We start from the raw sequence: 25,119 nt of genomic DNA on the forward strand, positions 1-25,119 counted from the left end.
ATCTACTTCCCTGTTGCTAGCTCTGGGACTGCACAGCAGAGAGGGAGAGGGATGGCTAGCAAAGTCCTCCTTCACTGGAAGTGGAGTGCGCTGGGGTAGGTGCTCCCTGATTGTATTTCTTCAGGGGAGCCTTTGTGAGCTCTTTGGTGCCCCTCTATCACTGGCATCTCTCACCTGTTATCCCCTTGACTCAGACACTCCCTGCACCATTTGGCTGCTCAGGATGCCCTCCTCAGCCCTGACCTCTGGTGTCTGGGGACACCTCACCACCACTCACTCCACTGATCCTCTTAGGCAGAGTCCCTTCCACAAAGTTCACATTGGCCTGTGGAACACACACACACACACACACACACACACACACATACACACACACACCCTTTGTGGATGTTCAGCCTTTCCCAGGTCCTTTGGACATGAGTCAGGCACCAGGTCCTATACCACAGATCTTAGAGGACACAGCCAAGGTCTTTGAGTAGTTCTCTTGACTTAAAGTGAAGGAGAAGCAGTCCTCTTGTCCCCGATGGGGGTAGATGCCCAGCACACAACCCCTCTGTCTCCCTTTCTTTTTCTCTCGAGTAACCCTTGCCCTCTGTATCAGTTAGCTGTTGCCGTGTGAGAAACCATCCAAAGACCTACTGCCTTAAAACAACAACCACATGGCTGCAGGTCAGATGGAAGTTCCCGCGGACTTGGACGGGGCTCAGCTGAGCCGGCCCATGTGTCTGCAGGCAGCTGGCCGCTCCACTGGGGAAGAGCTGCTATGGATGATCTTGGCTTAGATCTAGCTGTGCTCCTCATGTTCCCTCATCTTCCTACAGGCCAGCCTGGATTTATTTCATGGTGGCGATGGGGTTCCAAGGGAGAACTAGTCTGGGCATGTTCTTATGAGGAAGGTAGAGGAACAAGAGAGGGAAACAGAAACATGCCAGTGTTTTTGTAAGTCTCTACTTTTGCTGAGTCCACTAACATTCTATCAGCCAAGACGAGTCATGTGGCCATGCTCAGACTTAGGGTGGGAAGAGATAGCAATGTCAAGGCAAAAAAGTCGTTGTGCCCTGTCTGACTCTTTGTCTCCCCATGGACTGTAGCCCTCCCTCCAGGCTCCTCTGTCTATGGAATTTTCCAGCAAGAATACTGGAGTGGGTTGCCATTTCCTACTCCAGGGGATCTTCCCAATTCAGGGATCAAACCCATGTTTCCTGCATCATCTTGCACCGACAGGCAGATTCTTTACCACTCAGCCACCTCAGTATCCAGGCGTGACAAGGCATCAGTGGATAAGGGCCATTAGTACAATCAAGTGACCACTCCCTCCGTCTTCTCCATTCTCCAGGTTCTGTTAATCCTTTGAGATATGTGATGAAGTAAGGATCACAAAAGTACCTGGAGTTTGTTCCTGCTGTGTGGTTCTCACCCACAGGGTCAAGAGTTAGAGAGATCCAGGCAGAGTCTGCTGTGGCTACTTTTACTTGCCTGGCGATTCCGTCAGTACGTTGGTGTACGCTTTCTGTACAGTGACACCGCCAAATTTTTTTTCCAGCAGAAACCTCTCAACTGCACTCCAGATTCTTCCATGCACTTGTCTAAAGGCATCTCAAAATGAGCACATCCAAAGCTCAACACTTGATTTTCCCCATAATCTGTCCTTTCCTCAGTCCTCCCATCTTAGTCTGGTGTCTCTTTTTCTCTCATATCCTGCATCCAATCTTTCAGCAAATTCTGTCAGCTCTGTAATATCTTAAACCTTATGCCTCCTGTCCCTCTGCCATTTCCACCATCACACAGACCACCATCACCTCTCGCTTGAGGGTCCAGTACAGTCACTGCTTTCTCTCTGCTTCCCTACAGTCTGTTCTCAGCACAACAGCCAGATGGATCCTTTAAAAAGCTGCTCACAACCTGTCATAGGTTGACAAAATCCGCAGTGTTCACTGTGGCCTGTGGGCCCATCATGATCCACCCTACCACATACAGGTTGGGCCTCTGACCTTCACCCCAACTCTCTCCTGGCTCCAGCCTGCTGGCCTCCATACAGTCCTCCAAATGTCCTTAGGATCCTATCTCAGCACCTTGTCCTCCTTGCTGCCTCTGTCAAGATAGTCCTTCCCTTGCTCCATTTACACCTCTGCAGAGGGCCCTACCAGCCCCTCTCTCTTCATAGCCTGTCTTAGTGCCTGACATTACCCTATCTGTGTATTTCTGTCTCACTGGAATAAAGTACGCTCTGGGAGGGCCAGTTGTTTAAAAACCATCCTGCTGTATCCTGGAGCCTAGAGCAGACCCACACAGTGGAGGCGCTGAGTGCTTGCTGGTTGCATACGCGGGAGGCGGGGACATCTGTTGCACTGGGGCCGGGTTTGAGGCCCTGACACGGAGAAAATGGCCAAGCACGAGGTGTCGAGGCCTGGGTGAGTCTTTGCCCACAGCCACCCTGGAGGACTGTGCAGAGCTGCTGGAGCAGGAGGAAAACCAGGAAAGCTGATGTCCTGGAAGTCAAGGGCAGAGGAATTTCGAGAAGTTTCATGTCTAAGATCCACTATTTCTAAGATTTGGTGACTATGAGTCATCATTTCTTGGAGCCTATGATTCGAAACAGCCTTTCCCTGTGGTAGAAGGAGTCTTGGCGCATGGGGAGCCCCCGCCCTCCCCAACGGCCTCCCCTGCTCAGGGGCTCAGGGCCCTGGATTGGACACACATGTCAGAGTCAAATGTTCCAGGAGTCCCTGCTCTCAGCTGCTTTTCACGTGGTGAAAATTGATACTTTTGGTTTGAGGTTTTTCCCCCAGTTGCTTTCAACCCTGAGCAAGTTTTTTGCAAAGCTGGGTGGTTGGACATCGCTGTCATCATGTCTCAGTCAGAGAGTGGGGCTGCAAGGGAAGGTCACGTGCTTCCTGCAGGGACCCTCATCTTAGCTCTGTGGGATTGCTGTGTGGCTCCTGGGGGCCAGCCCCCTCCCCGGGCCTCTTTCCCCAGTGGGTTTCACGATCCCTTCTAGCTCTGTGGTTCTGAAACACAAAGGCCCAGAGGCCAGTGAGGAGGCTTCTGGGCACAGGCAGAAAGTTCTTGAGGCAGGTTCTGGGAGACGAGGCTGGCAGGACGGTGTAGAGCTCAACCTTGCAGACCTTGATTCCAGGCTGAGGGGGTGGCTGCTCTACTTGAGAAGGGGAAGGCCAGTGGGTTTGGGAAGGATGGATCAGAGCAGGGTAGCGTTGAGTGGGCAGGATGTGCCTGGAGGCATGGGGATGCCCTGGGAAGAGGTGTAGTCACTTCGGTCCCATTCAGCCCATTTTTATTAAGTAACTTCTCTGGGCAGAGTTGGACTGAGAGGTGGTGGGGAGGGAGGGCAGGGGGAGGGGTGCGGTGGGGAAGGCAGGAGAATAAAGGTCCCTGATTCCAGCCGTCAATCATCTTAGGACAGACAGATCGGAAGAGCACCCTGGATAGCCATTCTCGGCATCCTTTGCTAGCTCTGAGATGCTAAGAGGCTGTGCAGAAAATGAAGACACCAGCAGGGAAGTTAAAGCAGCTGTCTCAGCCTTGCTCTGGCCCAGAGCAGATGCCCACCAAGTGCTGTAACAGAACAAGAGTACGGGTGACCAGAAGAGGGAACTGGGAAATGGAGGCAGACATGACTAAGGCAAAGTCAGAAAGATGAGGGCTTCAACTGAACAGGAAAATAAGGCTCACAGCATCCTTCAGGGTGGGAAGATATACGTTATGTCTCTCTGAGATGCTTCCAGAGGAACACAATAGACCATGTCCCTGGATGAGTCTCCAAGACATGAGTTCATTTCCTAGAACTCCAAGTAGGGGCTCCAGAAAATTGATGTCTGCTCACAGGGCAGCCTCCTGGGACAAACCCAAGCAAAACACCAATCAGAGCTGGGCCCCTTCTTTGTTTTCTAATCTTTCAAATACACCAGAGAGATTAAGTCAGCTTGGCTCTATTTATAGCCCCCAGTCACCCCTTCAGGGATTGGATGAAGCTCTTGGGAGCTGTGCTTGGAAAGGAATAATTCCCACCTTTGGAGCTTGGGCTGGGGACGTGGGAATACTAAGTGAGGTGGACCGTGGCCTCATCCCAAGAGACATGCAGGGAGGCCTGGGGCAGAGTGTATGGTCTTGGCCTACTAATATCTCCCAGGCACATTATGTCTGAATTTTATGTCTACCCAGGTCTCCTGGGGAAAAAAGGAAGGCTTGTGATGGGTCTTCAAAGCCAAAAGAAAATGTATGTATTTTCATTTAATAATCAAAAGTATAATTCTTTATGAAAACCTGAGGCTAGGACTTCCCTGGTGGTCTAGGGGACACGGGCTTGATCCCTGGTCAGGGAGGACCCTACATACCAAGGGGCAACCAAGCCCATGCACCACAACAACTGAGTCTGGGTCACAACTGCTGAAGCCTGTGCTCCTAGAGCCTGTGCTCTGCAACAAGATAAGCTACAGCAATGAGAAGCCCATGCACCATATGAAGACCCAGCTTACTCCCGCCAAATGTTTTTAAACACACTAAAAAAAAATCTGAGGATAAGCTTGTGGACAATAATACAGCCACACGCATCAGGAAATGCTTTTGGCTGCTAGTTAAGAGAAACCTGAAGCAGCAGAGGCTTAACTAATGTAAAGACATGTATTTTCTCTCCAATAAGCAGATCAGAGGTAGCAAGGATCACCAGGAGCCCATGCTCCCTCTACCTTTGTGCTTTGGCGTGTTTATTTAGCATTTGGCTTTTCTCATCAGTGTCTCATGGTGCAGTGAGGCTGCTGAAGCTCCACCTGTTATGTCCATGTTCTGGGCAGAAAGAAATGAGCTGGAGGAAAGGACCAAAGGGTCCTGGCTGCATAAGCATCTTTGCAAACTTTTTCCAGGAAACGCCACCCCATCACTCCCACTTACATTGCACTGACCACCCCTCTGGAAAGAGGCTGGGAAACAGGGCTTATTGTCAGGGCCCTCTTGGTCCCTGTAACAGCCTTCAGTTTCTGTTAGTGAGAAGAAAGAATGGAGACTGGGTAGACAGCTAGTCATCCCTGCCACAGCACATATTTTAAATTATTTCCATTATTAAGGATGTTGTAAAGAGATGAACGCATGAGGTATAAGTTCCATTCGCTTTCTTACATGTGGCCTTTTGAATGCTCTTGGTTTCTGCTCAGGCAACAGTGGCTTTCCTTCTAAGTTTTATTAGAGAAACATCTAGTCACTTGAACCTACTGGGACTGTACCCAGGAGACGTTTTCAAACTGTTATCACTGGCGCAATATGGACATCCTTCATTCTGGTCACGAGTGCTCAGGCCAGCGTGCCTAGTGTGAGCTTTGGCTCTGCTTGATTTCCAAAGCCCTTGCTGGCAGCCATTGTTCTGGTGGCAGAAATTTGCTTATCACTTGTTGAAAAAAAATCCTCAGGTGAGCTTCTGCAATCTCAGCTCCTGACCCTGCTTTCCCTCTCCCTTGTGACAATGCTGAAATCAGCGGGGAAAACCATGGCCATTCTCTACCAGTTTTCTGCCTTGGCAGCTCATTGTAAGTCCTCTTCTAACCGCCACATAAAATACAGGTTACCCTGAACCTGTATTTTAACAGCAGTGAAAAAAAATTATAGTTTCTGCTTCTCAACACTTACTGCTGGGGTGTAAAGTCAAGAAAAAAAACCCACACTTGTGTTCACATGTATAACTCCATGGATATCTGAGCTGAGTCTTGCAAAAGAAGAGACATGCCAAGAACAAGAGTGAGCAGGAAGGAGGGTCCAGGTAGAGGACGTAGCATGAACACGAGGCTCTGGGCTGTTCAGGGAAGTGCTAGCACAGGAACAAAAATCCTTGTGAGCATCTCTGACTTAGGATAGATTCCTAAGGCAGATTATAAAGGCAGAAACCCTCACTGTAAATTGAAAATTGCTTTATAGTTTGCTGCCAGAACCATGCGAGGGAGTCCATGTCACCAAACATCCTCTGGCATTGCCCTTCTTTGGGATTCGAATGAAAACTGACCTTTTCCAATTCTTTGGCCACTGCTGAGTTTTCCAAATTCGTTGACATACTGAAGGCAGCACATTAACAGCATCATCTTTTAGCATTTTAAGTAGCTCAGTTGGAATTCCGTTACCTCCACCAGCTTTGTTCGTTGTAATGCTTCCTAAGGCCCACTTGACTTCACATTCCAGGATATCTGGCTGTAGATGAGTGATCACACCATTGTGGTTATCTAGGTCATTAAGACTGTTTTTGTACAGTTCTTCTGTGTATTGTTGCCACCTTTTCTTACTCCCTTCTGCTTCTGTTAGATCCTTACCGTTTCTGCCCTTTATCGTGCCCATACTTAAATGAAATGTTCCCTTGATATATCCAGTTTTCTTGAAGAGAACTCTAGTCTTTCCCATTCTATTGTTTTCCTCTATTTCTTTGCATTGTTCACTTAAGAAAGCTTTCTTAACTCTCCTTGCTATTCTCTGGAAGTCTGCATTCAATTGGGTAAATCTTTCCCTTTCTCCCTTGCCTTTTGCGTCTTTTCTCAGCTTTTTGTAAGGCCTCCTCAAACAACCAGTTTGCCTTCTCGCATTTCTTTGTCTTTGGCATGGTTTTGGTCATTGCCTCCTGTACAATATTATGAACCTTGGTCCATAGTTCTTCAGGCAGTCTACCAGATCTAATCCCTTTAATATATTCATCAGCTCTACTGTAAAATCATAAGGAATTTGATTCAGGTCATATCTAAATAGCCTAGTGGTTTTCCCTATTTTGTTCAATTTAAGCCTCAATTTTTCAATAAGGAGTTCATGATCTGAGTGATAGTCAACTCCAGGTCTTGTTTTTGCTGACTGTATAGAGCTTCTTCATCTTCAGTTGCAAAGAACATAATCAATTTGATTTTGGTATTGACCACCTGGTGATATCCATGTGTAGAGTCATCTCTTGTGTTATTGGAAAAGGGTGTTTACCAAAGGGTTGACCAACATGTTCTCCTGACAAATCTCTGTTAGCCTTTGCCCTGCTTCATTTTGTACTCCAAGGCCAAACTTGTCTATTATTCCAGATATTTCTTGACTTCCTACTTTTGCACTCCAAACCCCTACAATGAAATGGACATCTTTTTTTGGTGTTAGTTCTATTAAAGTGAAAGTGAAGTCACTCAGTTGTGTCTGACTCTTTGCGACCCCGTGGACTGTAGCCTGCCAGGCTCCCCCGTCCCTGGGATTCTCCAGGCAAGGGTGCTGGAGTGGGTTGCCATTTCCTTCTCCAGGGAGAAGTTCTATTAGTTCTATTAGGTTGGTACAAAAAAAAACTGTGGTTTCAGACTGTGAATTTTAAACCATTATAACTAGGCTCAAACGCATCTTTGTTAATTAAAATAGGAACAATTACAATCAACATATTTTTGCCAATGAGAAATAAGTTTATTCCTGTAGTGTAAAAATCTATGCTTAAGAATTCAATGAGCTGTTGGGAAGCATTTCCTGCCTCCTGCTGGTTGTGGAAGCATTTTCCTTGCAAAAAGTTGTTGAGATGCTTAAAGAAGTGATAATCGGTTGGCAGGAGGTTAGGTGAAAATGGCAGATGAGGCAAAACTTTGTAGCCCAACTCATTCAACTTTTGAAACATTGGTTGTGTGATTTGCAGTCAGGCGTTGCCATGGAGAAGAATTGGGCCCATTCTGTTGACAAGTGCTGGTTGCAGGCATTGCAGTTTTCCGTGCATCGCATTGATTTGCTGAGCATACTTCTCAGATGTAATGGTTTCTCCAGGATTCAGAACGCTGTAGTGGATAAGATGGGCAGCAGACCATCAAACAGTGACTATGACCTTTGTGTGCAAGTTTGTCTTTGGAAAGTGCTTTGGAGCCTCTTCTTTTGTTGATTATCAGGACTACTCCATTTCTTCTAACAGATTCTTGCCTGCAGTAGTAGATATAATGGTCACCTGAACTAAATTCACCCATTTCCATCCATTTTAGTTCACTGACTCCTAAGATGTCGATGTTTACTCTTTCCATCTCCTGTTTGGAAGATTGACCACATCCAATTTACCCTGATTCATGGACCTAACATCCCAGGTTCCTATGCAATATTGTTCTTTATAGCACTGGACTTTAATTTCACCACCAAACATACCCACAACTGAGTGTTGTTTCCGCTTTGGCCCAGCTGCTTCTTTCTTCCTGGAGCTATTAGTAATTGCCTTCCACTCTTCCCTAGTAGCATATTGGACAACTTCCAACCTGAGGGGCTCATCTTCCAGTTTCATATCTTTTTGCCTTTTCATACTGTTCATAGGGTTCTCACATCAGGAATACTGGAGTGGTTTGCCATTCCGTCCTCCAGTGGACCATGTTTTGTCAGAACTCTACACTATGACCATCCATCTTAGTGGCCCTGCACAGCATGGCTCACAGCTTAATAGAGTCATGCAAGCCCTTTTGCCATGACAAGTCTGTGATCCATGAAGGGGATCATTTTTCTATTGAGGTATTAATGTTTTTGTGGTCCATTTATTTATGTAGCAAATATTTACTGAGTGCCTGTTATGCGTTGGGCACTCTTCCAGGAGCTAGGGACATAGCAGAGAACAAAGCAGAGATCCCACCCTCCAGGGAGCTGATGTTCTGGCGAGAAAACACAGAGAGTGAACGTGGAAACAAGGCCAAGAATTGTAAAAACTCTTTTAAAGATTGAAGATGGTAACACTTTGTTGTATAGTTTCCCCAGTTTGTTTGCTTTATTATTTTATTTGTATTGTAATCTGTCTTAAAGAGCTTCTTAATTTTTTAGCTTTTGATTTTGGCCTGATTTTAGGTTTATAGAAAAGTTGCAGAGTACAGAGAGTTCCCAGCTCTGCTCAACTTCCCCTGACGTTAGTAACCTACATCTAGCACATTTGTCAAAAGTAAGACATGAGATTAGTACAACAGTATTAACTAAATTGCTTCACTGGATTTCACCAGTTTTCCACTAGTGTCCTATTTTTCTGTTCCAGAATCCAATCCAGGATACTAAGCTGCACTTAGGAGTTCTTAGTTTTAATGAAGTAAAATCTACTGATTTATTTTAATTGCTCATTTTGTTCTTAGAAGTCCTTCCGCATCCTGAGATCTGATAAAATATTAATCTGTATTTTTTCTAGATATTTATGGTTTTATTTTCTAAATTATTTATTTCTTTCAGCCATCTGGGATTTATTTTGGTGCAGTGTACATAAAGATCTAGGGCTTCCCAAGTGGCTCAGTGGTAAAGAATCTGCCTGCCAAGCAGGAGACATGGATTTGATCCTGGGTTGGAAAGATCCCCTGGAGAAGGAAATGGCAACTCATTCCAGCATTCTTGTCTGGAAAATCCCCTGGACAGAGAAGCTTTGTGGGCTCCATGGGGTCACAAAGAATCCAACATGACTTAGTGACTAAACAAAAACAACAGCATAAAGATCTAGGGTTTATTTTTAAAGTTTTTTTTTTTTTTTTAAGGGGACCATTTTTAAAGTCTTTATTGAATTTGTTACAGTATCACTTCTGTTTCATGTTTTGATTTTTTGGCTGTGAGATGCATGGCATCCTAGCACCCCAACCAGGGACTGAACTTGCAATCCATGCTGTTGTTCAGTCGCTAAGGGTTGTCTGACTCTTTGTGACCCCATAGACTGCAGCAGACCAGGCTTCCCTGCTTTCAAACTGTCTCCCAAAGTTTGCTCAAACTCATGTCCATTGAGTTGGTGATGGCATCCAACCATCTCATCCTCTGTCACTTCCTTCTCCTCTTGCCCTCAATCTTTCTCAGCATCAGAGTCTTTTCCAATGAATCAGCTCTTCACATCAGGTGGCCGAAGTATTGGAGCTTCAACTTCAGCATCAGTCCCTTCAATGAATATTCAGAGTTGATTTCCTCTAAGATTGACTGATTTGATCTCCTTGCAGTCCAAGGGACTCTCAAAAGTCTTCTCTAGCACCATAGTTCAAAAGCATAAATTCTTCAGCGCTCAGCCTTCTTTATGATTCAATTTTCACATCCATATATAACTACTGGAAAAACCACAGCTTTGACTAGACAGACCTTTGTCAGCAAAATGATGTCTCTGCTTTTTAATACACTGTCTATGTTTGTCAAAACATTCTTTCCAGGGTGCAAGTGTCTTAATTTCATGGCTGCAGTCATTGTCCACAGTGATTTTGAAATCACTTCCCAAGAAAATAAAATCTGTCACTGTTTCCGTTTTTTCCATTTATTTGCCATGAAGTGATGGAACCAGATGCCTTGATCTTAGTTTCTTGAATGTTGAGTTTTAAGCCAGCTTTTTCACTCTCCTCTTTCACTTTCATCAAGAGTCTCTTTAGTGCCTCTTCTCTTTCTGCCATTAGAGTGGTATCATCTGCATATCTGAGGTTGTTGATATTTCTCCTGGCAATCTTTATCCCAGCTTATGATTCATCCAGCCTGGCATTTTGCATAATATATTCTGCATATAAGTTAAATAAACAAGGTGACAATATGCAGCTTTGATGTGCCCCTTGCACTGGAAAGCAAACTCCCAGCCACTGGACCACCGGGGAAGTTCCAAGACCTGGTGTTTCTTTTTCTGAATAGTTGGTCAGCTATGCAGTTCTCTAGAATGGGTCCTTCCTTTCTTCACCGATCTGTGAAGCAACTTCTATAGGATATGAAATACTAAGATGTCCCAGGTTCTGTCTCCAGGTATAGGCTCCATTACATTGATTTTTCTGTTGATGGTTGTCAGTATCTCACTGTTTTGAGAGTTGCATACTTATAGTATGTTTTCACATCTGGTAGGGCAAGACCCCCTCCTGCTTTAGAAGATGAAGATTATGTTAACAAGAATAATGATCTGATTTATATGCCAGGTCCTGTGTTGGGAGCCACAGATAAGATATGAATGACCAAGTCCCCCCTTCAAGGAGGCCAGTCAACGGGGAGGCAGACACCTGACTAGTGCCACCAGCAGCGTGCTGGAGCGTAGGTAACTATAGGGGAAGGGCCAAGGAGTCTGCCTGGAGCAGTTGCAAAAGGTTTGGTCTCTGCTTGACTGGTGTAGGAATCAGCCAGAGAAGTAGGCAGGGCATTTCAGGCAGAAGGAACAGCAGTCAAAGGCCTGGAGTTGGAAAAGTACACAGCGTATTTGAGAAACCATATGCAGTTGGTGTTGAAGCTTAAAGTCTTGGAGTGATGGAAAGAGGCAAGGCTGCAGGGGCAGGTGGGGCAGGTCATGGAAGGCCTCCACTGCCAAAGGAGGTGTTCAGGTGACCCCAAGGGCCCTCCTGTCCTGGAATTCTTCAATTACTAGTTCTCTTCTCAGGAACATGTTCCCAGCCAACCTGGTGGAAGCCACATTCAAGCAGGTGAGTGGGTTCCTGGGTGATGGAGGGTGGGCAGGCAGGGCCAGCCTGGGCCTGGCTTGGCTGGTTAGTCTCCCTGTCTCTGGGGGTGGGATGCTACAGGAGAGGGGCGGGGGGTGGGGGGAAGACCTAGTTCTTTAGAGCCTCCTGTGGCCGTACGCCTGCCCTGGGTTCTGACTTTTCACGAGGAAGAGTTATGAGGGGAGAAGGAAGCCCCCACTGAGTGCTGGCTCTGCCCTCGGTTATGCCCATGCTCACGCACAGGGTCTCTCTCAGTCCTCACAATAACCCTACCCTGGGCTAGGACCAGAACATCTCCTGGATGAGGAAACTGAGACTCCGGAGGATTAAAGGATTTGCCCAAGGTTAAATCACTAGTAAATGGCAGAACTAGTAGGTGAACTCAGACCTGCTGGCATCAAAGCCTGTTTTCTCTTTCTTTTTAAAATAACCCTTTCCTGTAATAAAAACAGTAATAACACTCACTGTAAAATATTAGGGAAATACTAAAATAAATAAGTGAAATTCACTCAGTTGTGTCCAACTCTTTGTGACCCCCATGGACTGTATGTAGCCTGCCAGATTCCTCTGTTCAAGGAATTCTCTAGGCCAGAATACTGGAGTGGGTAGCTGTTTCCTTTTCCAGGGGGTCTTCACAACCCAGGTATTGAACCCAGGTCTCCTGCGTTGCAGGCAGATTCTTTACCAGCTGAGCTACCAGGGAAGCCCAAAGCAGAGGATAAAAATACTTGTAGTTCCAGGACCTAACAATAGTGATAGTAGATGGTATGCTTCTAGTCTTTTTTTCTCTGTTGAAATGTTTTAAAAAATAAAATTAGGATCATAGTACACACACAGCGTGCATCTTGCTTTCTTCCCCCACTCCCATTATTTCATGAGCACTTTACATGGTTATTAATGTTTCTTAAAAATACAAGTCATGTACGGATGTGAGAGTCGGACCGTAAAGAAGGCTGAGTACCAAAGAATTGACGCTTTCAAGCTATGATGTTGGAGAAGACTTTTGAGAATCCCTTGAACTGCAAGGAGATCAAAGCAGTCAATCCTAAAGGAAATCAATCCTGAATATTCACTGGAAGGACTGATGCTGGAGCTGAAGTTCAATACTTTGGCCACCTGATGCAAAGAGCCGCCTCATTGGAAAAGACCCTGATGCTGGGAAAGATTGAAGGCAGGAGGAGAAGCAGGTGACAGAAGATAAGATGGTTGGATGGTATCACTGACTCAATGGAAATGAGTTTGCGCAAACTCCAGGAGGTGGTGAAGGACAGGGAAGGCTGGTGTGCTGCTGTCCTTGGGGTCACAAAGAGTGGGACACGACTGAGCAACTGAACAACAGCAAAAAATACAACACTTAGTGATGATGTCATAGCCTGATGTAAGCCGAGGCTGTAATTTATTTGCCTATTTCTCCTTTTGGTTGTTTACCAAAACAGCCTTGTTGTTGTTATTCAGTCACTAAGTGATGTCTGACTCTGTACCCCATGGACTGTAACACACCAGGCTCCTCTGTCCTCCACTGTCTCCCAGAGTTCACTCAAATTCATGTCACTGAGTTAGTGATGCTATCTAACCATCTTATCCTCTGCTGCCTCCTTCTTCTGCCTTCAGTCTGTCCCAGTATCAGGGTCTTTTCCAGTGAGTTGGCTCTTCACATCAAGTGGCTAAAGAATTGGAGCTTATGAATAGTCAGGTCAGTTTCCAACAATCTTGTACACCAATCCTTATTTGCACTTCTAATAATTTCCCTTCTAAAATGTCAGTCTGTTGGTTGACTCAGTCCAACAAGCATTTCCTGAGCTTCCCTGTGGTGGGCCCCGTATTGAGCCTGGAGACGCACAAGAGGTGGGTGAGAGATGGAGGAGAGGCCCCAAAATAAGGAGCTGTGAAAGCCTGAGCTAATCACTGTATCTTCCCTCACCTCTTGTGTCTTCATCTATGAAATGAGCCAAGTAGTGAAGGGCCCTGAATGCTAGGCTAGGGAGTTTGGATATTATCCCAACAGTGATGGGCAATTACTGAAGATGTGAGAGAGAAAGAGAACATTGCTCTACTTTGTACCCCATCTGAAATGCCTCTATCTTTTGGCAAACTCCTACCCATCCTTCAAGAATCAGCACCTGGCACAGAGTGTTCAACACTGGGATGATGACGGTGGTTATGATGGTGATGGTGGTGGTAGTGGTAATAGCAGTAATGGTTACAGAAGGCTCACCGTGTGCCAGGCACTACTGTCAGCACTTTACATACATCATCTCATTTAACCTAATGAGGTGAGTAACTATGAAGACCCCACTTCACAGATGAGGGAACTGAAGCATTGAAATTTTAGGTATATTTCCTGAGTGGTTCCTTTTCTCCACCCACCCCCAGAAACTTTGCTTTATTGATACCTGGTAGGAAGATGGCAGCCCTTGTTTGGGCTCATAGTACCTGAGGAATGAGAAGAAAAGACTTGGCCATGTCCTGGGGGCTGAGGAAGAGGGGTAGCGGATGTAGCTCTCCCCAGCTGGCGTCTCATCTCAAGAAAGCTCGGGGCAAACTAAGCTTTCCTAACAGAAGGTGCAAGTTTCCTTCAGTGCGAGGCAGGACTGGCTGGCTGTTAGGCAGATGGATAGTGGGTGGCTGAAGGAGGACAAACAGGTGAATGGAGGATTATCCAGGCAGATTATCTGTGTAAGAGATGGATGGATGGTTAGAGAGGGTCCCAGCCAGGTGGCGCTAGTGGTAAAGAATGTCAGTGCAAGAGATATAAGAGACGCGGATTTGATCCCTGGGTTGGGGAGATCCCCTGGAGAAGGGCATGGCAACCCACTCCAGTATTCTTGCCTGGAGAATTCCATGGTCAGAGGAGCCTGGTGGGCTACAGTTCACAGGGTCTCACAGAGTCGGACATGACTGAAGTGACTTATCACAGGTAGGTGTGATGATGCACAGAAGGAAGAGGGGAGGAGGGATGGAGGGAGGTGTGCCTGGGTAGTGTGTGGATGAATGAACAAATCTCAGTTTTGCTTTTTGGTAAAATATTAATAATCCCTGTCCTGCCTATGTCACAGGGTTACTGTCAATCACATAGTTCATGAGTGGATACAGATGTGCTTCCAAGATGTTATTATTATTGTTGTTGATATTACGCTTACTCCTGACTCATTCCTGGTTGGGGTGTCGCCCACCAGTATCGCACCAAGACCACCCCCGTTGTCAAGTCCCCCACAGTGGCATCAGAGGAGGCCCCTTCTCGGCGGATCCTCATCTATGGAGTCCAGGGGGAGAATGGCTCTCGTGTGCAGAACTTCGCCCTGGACCTGACACCCCCTCCAGAAGTCGTTTACAAGTCAGAGCCTGGTACCAGCGATGGCATGAACGTGCTGGGCATTGTCATCTTCTCTGCCACCATGGGTATGTGCTGCCCACCACCCCAGGAAGCCTGGCCCTCCTTGCGTTTACCCCTCCCTGCATCCCCTGTCCAGTAACCTGAATAGCCTGGAGTCTCCCCATCTCCAGGAGGTTCCTTCCTTTCCTTTTCCGAGGGAGTGACTCAAGTCCCTATTCCATTACCCAGGGACAAGGGGATGTCCCTAGCCCTCCCTGAGTTGGAGCTGCTGTTCCTCACTGGGAATTCCCCATCCCTGGGTGCTATTTGCCTCCAGGGATGATGGTCCTCTCTCTGAGAAGGCCATGCCTCTGACTTTGCCAGCAGCTGTTTGTTTAAAGCCCTCATTCTTCCCTTCCACCCTCAACCACAGGGCTTTCTCAGTGGGCACCTCTCTCTGCAGACCTGTCTGTGCCATTTCTGGGGGCCCGTGACCATACCTTTTCCTTTGCTGGGTCCCCAAGGCCCACCACAGGCTACTTATCATGAAGCTGGTGAAGTTTAACTTGCACAGGTCCCTTCTAAGGCCTGTATACTTTTTCCTTTTTTAAATTTTGTGTTCTTTTTCTTGAAGAAGGCACCAAACTGTGCAAACTTCAGATCTTACAAAACCTCTGGATATGCCTCTGCCGGCAGCGTCCCCCCCTTGACCACCCCCACCGACATATGCACACAGCCTTCTTCCTTCTTTGGTAGCAGTGGTTTGTCACTAAGTCGTGTCCAACTCTTGCCACCCCGTGGACTGTAGCCCACCAGGCTTCTTTGTCCATGGAGTTTCCCAGGTGAGATTGCTGGAGTGGGCTGCATTTCCTTCTTCAGGGGATATTTCCAACCAAAGATCGAACCCACATCTCCTGCATTGCAGGCAGATTCTTTACCAACTGAGCTACCAGTGAAGTCCTTTTCTTTTTTGGAGTCTAGGAATTCCTAACCCCTCCACAACTATCTAGCTTGTCAGTCCCGCCTCGTCCTTCTAGGTCATGCCAGGGGTCACCAGGAGCCTCACTATAAAATCCTATCAGCCCCTTCCCCCAGCCCCAGCCCTGGGCCTAGTGGAGCGCTCTCCAGCTTCCAACTCCTACACAGGGTTTTCTTCTCAAGTTAATTCTCCCATCTTCTTGGTTTCTTAGGCAAGGAACTTGGGGGTTACTTTCTACTTTGCCTTCTGCTTCAACTCACACCCAAATCCCATCAGGTCTGCCTCTGAAATCTCTCCAGCCTCCGCATTTCCTTCTGCCCACTGCCCCAGCCAAGGTCATTGTCATCTCTCACCTGGTTTCTGGAAAAACTGCCCCAAGAGTCCCCTGTCCTTGTGTGTCCTCCTCACAGGGTCATTGAGTCCCCATGTAAAGCCTCCACTGGCTCGGAGAGGGGTGCCTCTCTCGGCCGGCTCACTTCCCCAGCCGCTCTGCCTGTCGGTCCCTGGAAGGCACCTCCCTCAGCCAGGCTGCTCCTGCCCCTCGCTCTCCGCTACACTTTCCTCATCCTTGAGGGGGCTTAATATTAGTATCCCATCCTGGGGAAAAGTCTAACCCCAGTCAGATGCCCTGTGTTATTCCTTAAACATTTGACCCAATACAACTGCCTACTTGTTAGTGTGGCTGTTCAATGCCTGCGTGGCAGCTGTGTACATCCCATGCAGGCAGACACAGGTCTTGGTCTCCGTGTAGCCCCACAGCCACCACGTGACTGGTTAGAGCAGGTGCTCGGTAGACTGGGAAAGATGGGTGGATGGGCAGATGAATGACAATGGGGAATGGAGCTCTTTTCATCCTGGTCAAAAGGCCAGGTGGGCACACAGAGGGGCCAGGACCTCAGAGACCCTGGTGTATGAGAGGACAGTGTTTGGAAGCATCCTCAGCACCTCTGATAATCTGTCCCCCGCCCTGGACTTTCTTCCTTTTCCCCAGCCATCACCACTCTCTTAGGGCTGGGAGCATACTAAAAGGACATCTATTAGCAGAACTAAAGAAAAGTTTGAGAGCCTTCAACTCGTTTCACTGTTTACTGAGCACGTCACTGTCCGCGTGTCAGTGACTATTTTTCGTGTGTCCTCTTGCCTTGTCGATGTCTCTGTGTGCCCCCGCCTGAGTGTGAGTGAGCATACCATGCAGCTGCTCCCCTCACTGAGCCTCCTTCCCCGTCTTCTCCCTGGTGTTGGGATGTGGCTGATGCTAAGGTGGCCTTGGCCTTGCTTGTGGGAGGAAGCCCACTGCCACCCTCCGCATGTACAGTTGCTCTAAGCCAGCCAGAGCCTGGGGGTGGAACAGGGAGCTTGATGAGGAACAGGAATAGCTGGGGAGGGACAGTCAGCGGGGAGCCTGGCTCTGAGTTCAGCCAGGCTTCCACAGGCCAGATGGACAGACCTGGGCCCAGTGTCGCCTGCCTCTCTGGCCTCTCCTGCCCACCCCGGTAGGGCCCCTCCACTCCCCTCCCCCGTGGTAGCTGCTCCCTGTTCCGCATGGGTTCGGAGCATCCTGGGCAGGGAAAGAGCTCTTCCCTGGGGTTCCAGAGGCCAGGATCCAGATCCCGCCCCTCACCGGCTAAGTCAGTGGATGAACCTCTTGGACACGGTGACAGTCAGCTCCATGAAGGCAGACACAGAGTGTATTATGCTCTCCATTTTTGTGTCACCAGTGGGAGAGCAGGTGCTTGTCACTGTTCCAGGAGTGACCTAACTGTGGTTATCTGCATGAGCTCAGAACCCCAAGGGGAGGGTGACAGGGGCTTTGGAAAAGGCTTTGTCATTCATTCCCTTGTTCATTCATTCAATGATAAGTTGCCCTCATGGGTTAACTTTCTATTGGAGGAGACAGAACAACACAGTGGATGACTGTTATAATAAGTGCTATGAGGGGATCAGAAAGAGATGTGGGGAGTCTGCCAAGGGGGAGTTGGGGAGGTGCAGGCCTCCAGACCAGGGCTTCAGGCATCAGGAACTGAGTGGACAAAGGCCCCACCACAGCCAAGAGCTTGAGGTAGTCTAAAAATGTGAAGAAGGCAGGATGCAGGAACAGAGTGAGGAAGGGAAAGCGGGGGCCAGACAGAGGCGGGAGTTAGAGGCATGGCCAGGCCAAGTGGGGCCTGAGCCAGGGTGAGAGCGGTGGGCTGTTGGTTACGGTCTCTGTGTGCAGGAAAGTCAGTTGGGGGTGTTGGCAGGGAGCATTTTTATCTTTAGAAGGTGGCACGTGCAGCTGGGTAGAGAGGAGGAAGAGATGGAGCCCCGTGGGGAGGTCACAGCCCTCTCCAGCGGGGAGGCCAGGAAGGGAGGGGAAGCAGGGGGGAAGCGCCGGGTGGCAGAGGCTGCTGGGCTGTCGGCCAGGCGCTGAGATCTGTGTGTGCCCGTGGTCTGTCCTGCCTAGCCCCAGCACGTGCTGGCTCATGCAGGTGTCAGGCAGGTCTGCCTCCCTCTGCCAGGTGTCATCTGCCGTGTCCCCGCCCTCCGCAGGCATCATGCTGGGCCGCATGGGTGACAGCGGGGCCCCGCTGGTCAGCTTCTGCCAGTGCCTCAACGAGTCTGTCATGAAGATCGTGGCCGTGGCTGTGTGGTGAGCCTCGTCGCGGGGGTCGAGGGTGGACTCCTACCTACTCCACCCCCTTCCAGCCCTGTCCTGGGCAGCTGGAGGGACCCCGTGGTCCCGTAGGAATGAGCAGAAAGCTGCACAGGAGGATACCCCCAGCCCTGCCCAGGCCAAGTCCTAGCCCCGGGCCTGCCACTTCTGGCCCCGACAGGCCCCCTGGAGGCAAACCAAGAGCTAATCCTCCTGACCTCTCAGGCTGTTTCCCCATCTCCTGGGGCCTCATTAGCTCAGCTTTTGGAGAAAGGAGACCCTGGAAGTGACAGCCAGCTGCCACTCCTTGGCTCAGAGTTCAGACCTTAGGAATCTTCTAGTCCAACCCTGCACAGTGAGATAGGGTAAGGCAGAGGCCTGCCAAGGTCAGCCATAGAGGCTGTCTCATCACTGGGCTGAAATGTGGGCCTGCAGAAGAAGGCAGAAGGGTGAAGGCTGTGCATGGCTGGACTGGTTAAGGGGGCATTAGTGACACCGTATGCCAGGTACCCAGGTACATAGTCACATTCTATCCTCACAAGAGTCCTGGGAGGCTCAGGGCAGACAGGCCTGGCAGTGATGTAGTGCCCGGGGCCTCCCAGGGTCTTTGCCTGCCTGGTGGTGAGCCGGCTGCCCTGCCCACCCCAGGTACTTCCCCTTTGGCATCGTGTTTCTCATCGCTGGCAAGATCCTGGAGATGGACAACCCCACGACCGTAGGAAAGAAGCTGGGCTTCTATGCAGTCACCGTGGTGTGCGGGCTGGTCGTCCATGGCCTCTTCATCCTGCCCCTGCTCTACTTCTTCATCACCAAAAAGAACCCCATCGTCTTCATCCGCGGCATCCTCCAGGCCCTGCTCATCGCACTGGCCACCTCCTCCAGGTAGCCCTGGGCGGTGAAGGTGTCAGGGAGAGACCATGGCTGAAAGCTATTCTTCTGTCCAGCCATCATTTGTCTGTAGCCATGGAACCATGGAAAGTGTCGATGTGACCTACTTCACAAACTTGGGAGAGGATGTGGTAACAAGACCTATTCTTGAAATGCATGAGCCCCTACCTTCCCGAATGGCAGCCAGCCCTCCTCTGCATCCCCAGGGCTCACTCAGTCCACGTGGGGGTTGGTGTCCACGTGTCAGGCGCAGGCAGAGCTGAAGAGTGATGAGTCTGCAGTCTCTGCCGCCTTTCACTGCCACGTGGTGCTTCCATTGGAGTCAGGCCCTCTGCTCTTCAGGGACCTTGCCTGGTTACTGGCACTGGCAGGTAGCCCTGTCACAACGTTGGCAGTGTCTCTAGACAGTGGGAATCTGAGTCATGATTCCATTACCCACTAGCTCTGTGACTGCGGGCAAGTCACTCCACCTCCCTGGGTGGTGGGGTTAGTTTCCTCATATACAGACTGGGGATCACTGTGGCCTCTGGCATGTAGAGTTGTGGTGTGATTAATGGAGATAACCCACTAAGGCCATTCTGGGCTTGGTGAAGCAACACCTGACCTCAAGCATCCCAAACCGCAATTGAGTGCAAAAGACCCAGGGAGATGAAGTCATGCAAACTCTGCTATTGAGTGAGGAGAGGGAAGGAGGTGGTCATTTACCGGGCATCTAACCCTGTGAAGAAACAGTGGTTCTCCCCACAGTGAGTGTCCAAGCTCTATACGAAGGAACTCACCTAAACCTGAGCCCATGTCTCTGGCATCAAAGGCCTGGCTCTTCCCTCCATCCCTTACTGCCTTCTCTTCCCTAGGCCTCAGTCCCCCAGTCTGTAAAATGGAAATAAGGGCCACCACAGACCTCCTTCCCCGGCAGCCACATAACCCACCCTTGGCAGCAGAAGCACCTCATGCAGGACTCGGGAGGAGCAGAACCAATGAGGAAAAGCCCTAGAAGCCTTGTCTGGGAACCCCATCCAGGGCAGAGGGAGGAGGCGAGAGGGAAAGATGAAGCCCTGAGCAGCTGCTGGCCCCCATGCCGCTGGTTAAGCCCCACCAGTACCAGCAGCCCTCGCCGTTTCCTACAGGAACAGCAGCCTCGGGCCCAGCATGCCTGGGGCCCATGAGGGGCTCTGGCAAGTGTACCTGGGCCTCCCAGGCAGTGACCTGTGGGGAGTAAGGGCTGTGGGGCTATGCAAACCTGAATTTCAGGCCCAACTCTGCTCCTGGGAGCTCAGTAACAACACAGCTACAAGAGCCAGGGCTACCATTGGTTGAGTACCTACGATGTGTGCTTGCTAAGTCACTAAATCGTGTCTGACTCTTTGCGATGCTATGGACTGTAGCCCGCCAGGCTCCTCTGTCCACGGAATTCTCCAGGTGAGAATACTGGAGTGGGTTGCCATGCCCTCCTCAAGGGGATCTTCCCCACCCAGGGACTGAACCTGGGTCTCCTGCATTGCAGGCAAATTTTTTACTGTCTGAACCAGCAGGGAAGTGAAGTGAAAGTCGCTCAGTCGTGTCCGACTCTTTGTGACCCCATGGACTATGCAGTCCATGGAATTCTGCAGGCCAGAATACTGGAGTGGGTAGCCTTTCCCTTCTCCAGGGGATCATCCCAACCCAGGGTTCAAATCTAGGCTCCCACCTTGCAGGCAGATTCTTTACCAGCTGAGCCACAAGGGAAGCCCGAACCACCAGGGAAGCCACCTACGATATGTAGACGCTATTCTAAGCGCTCTCTTGTTGAATCCTAATAGCTCCATAGTGCACCGATTGTCTGGGACAAGGAAACTATGGCACGTACAAGTTGAGGAGGTGCCAAGGCCACTAAGCTAGCGGGAAGCTGGAACCTGTTAAGTCAGTGCCCCCAGCCAGGGCCCTGCTGTTGACCACTTCATCTCCACTCTGCATAGTCATGTGACATGGCGTCAGCCCCTCCTCCCCTCTGGGCTTCATTTCTTTACCTGTTAAAGGAACTCAAAACCTTCCTAGCAGGAAGCCATGAGGTGTAAAGCACAGCACCTGGCACCTATCAGATGCTCTGCTGGCGGTCACTGCCTTCCTGACCAGTGTGCACAGGGGGTCTCTAAGGCCCTGAGCCTGGGCAAGTCTGGCCACATGACTATTTTAAAAGCTCCTTCAGTCTGTTCACCCTAGATGGGCCAGCTGCCTGGCATTGGGGGTTGGGGGGGTCGCTTCTGTTACCGACCAGCTGGCAACCTGGGGGCCCTGACCATCCTGGAGGAGGGTGATGGGCAGACACTGGCCCTTCTATTCACAGCTCAGCCACACTGCCCATCACCTTTAAGTGCCTGCTGGAGAACAACCACATCGACCGGCGCATTGCCCGCTTTGTGCTGCCCGTGGGCGCCACCATCAACATGGACGGCACAGCGCTCTACGAGGCCGTGGCTGCCATCTTCATTGCCCAGGTCAACAACTATGAGCTGGACTTCGGCCAGATCATCACCATCAGGTGTGGTCCTGACGCCCTGCACCCAGTGTGGATGGGGGATGGTTGCTCTGGAAGGGCTTTTGGGAGTCTTGAGCTCCCATATCTCATGCGGTCTCTGAGGCCCAGAGAGGGCAAGGGGCTCATTCCAGGCCACACAGCAAGTCAGTGCTGGGGTCTCATGATTCAGGGCACCAGGCTCCTTCCCCAGGGCTGCCCTGCAGGTGGGGAGCTCTGAGCAACTTGGGGAGCTAGGGCCCAGAGGAGGGCCTGCAGCGGGGACATGCATAGCAGGAAGCACTGCAGGCAGGCACAGGGCAAGCAGAGGCCAGAGGCGGGACTGAGGACAGTGGAGGGGCTGCTGGTGTGGCCGGAGCTGGGGGATGGTGCCAAGAGAGGACAGAGGTGAAGGGGAAGGCCTCACATGCCAGCCTGAGGGTACAAGTCTGACCCTGGGGACCCAGTGCCAGTGGATGATGGGAGCCTGGACTCCCAGTGCCAGGACAATTTCCTGGACTCCTACAGGGACAGTGGCCCGCCAGGCTCCTCTGTCCATGGATTCTCCAGGCAAGAATACTGGAGTGGGTTGCCACGCCCTCCTCCAGGGGATCTTCCCAACCCAGACACAGGGCTTTCCACAGACTTCTTAGGACGTTCTGCTGAGGCCAGGGATACAGCCTCTGGGACCACAGTACCTTGGGCAGAGGCATGCCCCTGCCCCAAGAATGCCCTGCTGTGGCATTCCTAATAATGCCTGCTCCACAATGCTGGCCCCAGAGGCTCTGGCATTCTGGCCTCCTCCTTGGGCCCAGGGCCCAACAATGCTCTCTGCCCTCTCCTGCAGCATCACAGCCACCGCAGCCAGCATCGGGGCAGCTGGCATCCCCCAGGCCGGGCTCGTCACCATGGTCATCGTGCTCACGTCCGTGGGCCTTCCCACCGACGACATCACCCTCATCATCGCTGTCGACTGGGCTCTGTGAGTGCCGTTCCCCCCACCCTCTCCTGTCCCCTGGGAGGCAGGCGCTCACAGTGGACTGGGGAGCTGTCATGGTTTGGCACAGTGGGTACTCATTGACACCTGCCCAGCTGCATGATCTGTGGGGCCCAGTTTTCAAAAGTGAAAACCTAGGATCCCTTGTCCAAATACTACAAAGAATTTCAGGAGGGTGGGAGCAGAGCATTAGCCCAAGCCCTTTGACACACAGGCCCTGAGGCACCACACAGCCACATGCCTGCATCACCCACTTCAGCACCGCCAGGGGGTGCTGGGCCGGGAGGACCAGGAAGACACCCGTCCTGTGAGCACCGCCCTCTCCCAGCTCCCCTTACAACAGAGGGCCTGCTGCTCACCGCCCACCTTGGCCCACCAGGGACCGTTTCCGCACCATGATTAATGTGCTGGGTGACGCACTGGCTGCTGGGATCATGGCTCACGTCTGCCGGAAAGACTTCGCTCAGGACACGGGCACCGAGGTGAGCACACCGTCTCCCTCCAGCCAGGCTGCCCAAAGGCCCAAGGGTGCAGCCAGGAGTGGTGGGCAGGGCAGCACATCAGCTACCCACCAGCGGGGCAGCCTTCCACCGATCCCTCCACACCTTGGTCTGCTCACGGGCACCCGGGTGACAGACTCCTCTCACAACTGATTGTTGAACACCCACCATGGCCGGCGGTGAACACAGCAACCTCAGGGAGCCATACCCTCGTGTCCTGTTGACAACAAGGCCAGTGTTCACACGTCTGCTGGGAGCTTCATGGTCCTCAGGGCTCCTTCAACAACTACTTGGAGTGGCTGTCCCATTCCATGGGGAGGACGCTGAGGCTCAGGCAGGGGAGCTGTCCACTCCCACACTGGATCCCAGGGGGCAGGTGCCCCCTCTCCTAAGACAGTCCCAGGAGGCAGGACAACTTGAAACTGGAGCCCAGAGAGGCCCTATGACCTAGCAAGGTCTCACAGCATGTCTGTAGGAAAACCAATCAGACTGTCCCCAGCCCTTTGCCTGTCCAGTCCTCCCTACTGTCTAACCTCAGTCCCTCCTGCTGCTGCCAAGACCTGTTTCCTCTCCCCAGAAACCACTGCCCTGTGAGACCAAGCCCGTGAGCCTCCAGGAGATCGTGGCAACCCAGCAGAATGGCTGTGTGAAGAGCGTGGCTGAGGCCGCAGAGCTGACCCTGGGCCCCTCCTGTCCCCACCACGTCCCCGTCCAGGTGGAGCAGGATGAGGAACCAGCCACCGCCAGTCTGGACCACTGCACCATTGAGATCAGCGAGCTCGAGACCAACGTCTGAGCCTGAGGAACTGCGGGGCCTGAGGAAGGCCTCCAGGGTTAGGGGCCAAGGGCAGGATCTCAATTCACTACTTTCCTGAGCACAAGGGCCAGACTCACACTATCTCCCCACCCTTGAGGGTCCAGAATGGGCTCCACTTGACGGAAAGTGGAGTGTAAGGAAGGGGAAAGACTGCACGTGGGGGTCCCAGCTGGAGAGTTACAGGCAGGCGTAGCCTGAGCCCCGACTGTGACATTTCCACTGGGTTGGCCTGTGCAGGTGGCAGGCAGGGGTACGGTCCCCACTTTCTGGATCACAAAGTTGAGGCTCTGAGAGCTGAAAACACGTGCCCCAGGTCTCGGAACAAGTGATATCAGGACTAGGACTCTAGTTCAAGGCTTTCAAGCCCTGGCCACTCCCTGCCAGAGGACAGGGATGGCTGCAGGGTCAGATGCTGAGAGGGAGGCTCTGCCCCCTCCAGGAGCCCCAGAGCCATCACTGATTTCAGTTTATGAGGACATAGCAATGTCCTGGTTCTGCCCCAGCTGCGCCCCAGCCCAGGCCCGCCCCCACCCAGCCCCATAACATGTGGCCTCAGACCAACAGCTCTCCCCAAGGACGGGCCCAGCCTAAAGCCGAGACCCACTGCCTTCCACGTGCCACAGCCCGTCCCATCTCCTGGCCTAGCGGTTCTGTCTCATAAAGCTCATCTGATGTGGAGATGAAGATGTCTTCACCAGAGCTTCAAGGCCCCTAGAAACCCCCGGGCTAGTCTCCCATTGGACAGGTGAGCCAGCCAGGACTGGGGATGCAGACTCACCTGGGATGTTTCAGTCAAGCTGCCCAGATGGCCCTGGGGTCAGCACTCCCCACCCCCCACCCCAAAGCCCATGTGATGAAGAGGAGTTAGATTTTCTATTCCTTTCTGTGTTTTCAAGTTCAGTGATAACTAAATAAAGGTATTTTGTTTTTCAAGGCTTGTGGGCTTAGTGACCATACCCAAACCAGCATTTCTTTATTGGGTTAATACAGGCAAAGCGCAGACTTGCTTGTCTGGGCAGTCCGAGTACAGAAGGGGCTGTCCAGGAAGCCGGAATGTAAACAGCCTTGTCTGCATAGCTGGAGTGTAGACAGGTCTGTCTGGGCTGTCAGTGTGTGGATGGGCCTGCCTGGGC

The 25,119-nt window shown here is 50.8% G+C and overlaps 1 protein-coding gene across 1 annotated transcript in view; it reads left to right on the forward strand.

The window, feature by feature from the left end:
* Nucleotides 1–24,919, forward strand: part of SLC1A7 (solute carrier family 1 member 7) — a 51,933-nt gene extending 27,014 nt beyond the window's left edge. Inside the window, exons 4-11 of the mRNA XM_070786525.1 lie at nt 11,309–11,351; nt 14,546–14,768; nt 18,191–18,290; nt 18,942–19,175; nt 21,505–21,699; nt 22,520–22,654; nt 23,049–23,151; nt 23,747–24,919. Coding sequence (XP_070642626.1) covers nt 11,309–11,351; nt 14,546–14,768; nt 18,191–18,290; nt 18,942–19,175; nt 21,505–21,699; nt 22,520–22,654; nt 23,049–23,151; nt 23,747–23,965 — 1,252 coding nt within the window. The 3' untranslated portion in view covers nt 23,966–24,919. The remainder of the gene's footprint in view (nt 1–11,308; nt 11,352–14,545; nt 14,769–18,190; nt 18,291–18,941; nt 19,176–21,504; nt 21,700–22,519; nt 22,655–23,048; nt 23,152–23,746) is intronic.
* Nucleotides 24,920–25,119: the final 200 nt, after the last annotated feature.

Source organism: Bos indicus, chromosome 3 (assembly GCF_029378745.1).
Source record: "Bos indicus isolate NIAB-ARS_2022 breed Sahiwal x Tharparkar chromosome 3, NIAB-ARS_B.indTharparkar_mat_pri_1.0, whole genome shotgun sequence".
NCBI classification, from domain to species: domain Eukaryota; kingdom Metazoa; phylum Chordata; class Mammalia; order Artiodactyla; family Bovidae; genus Bos; species Bos indicus.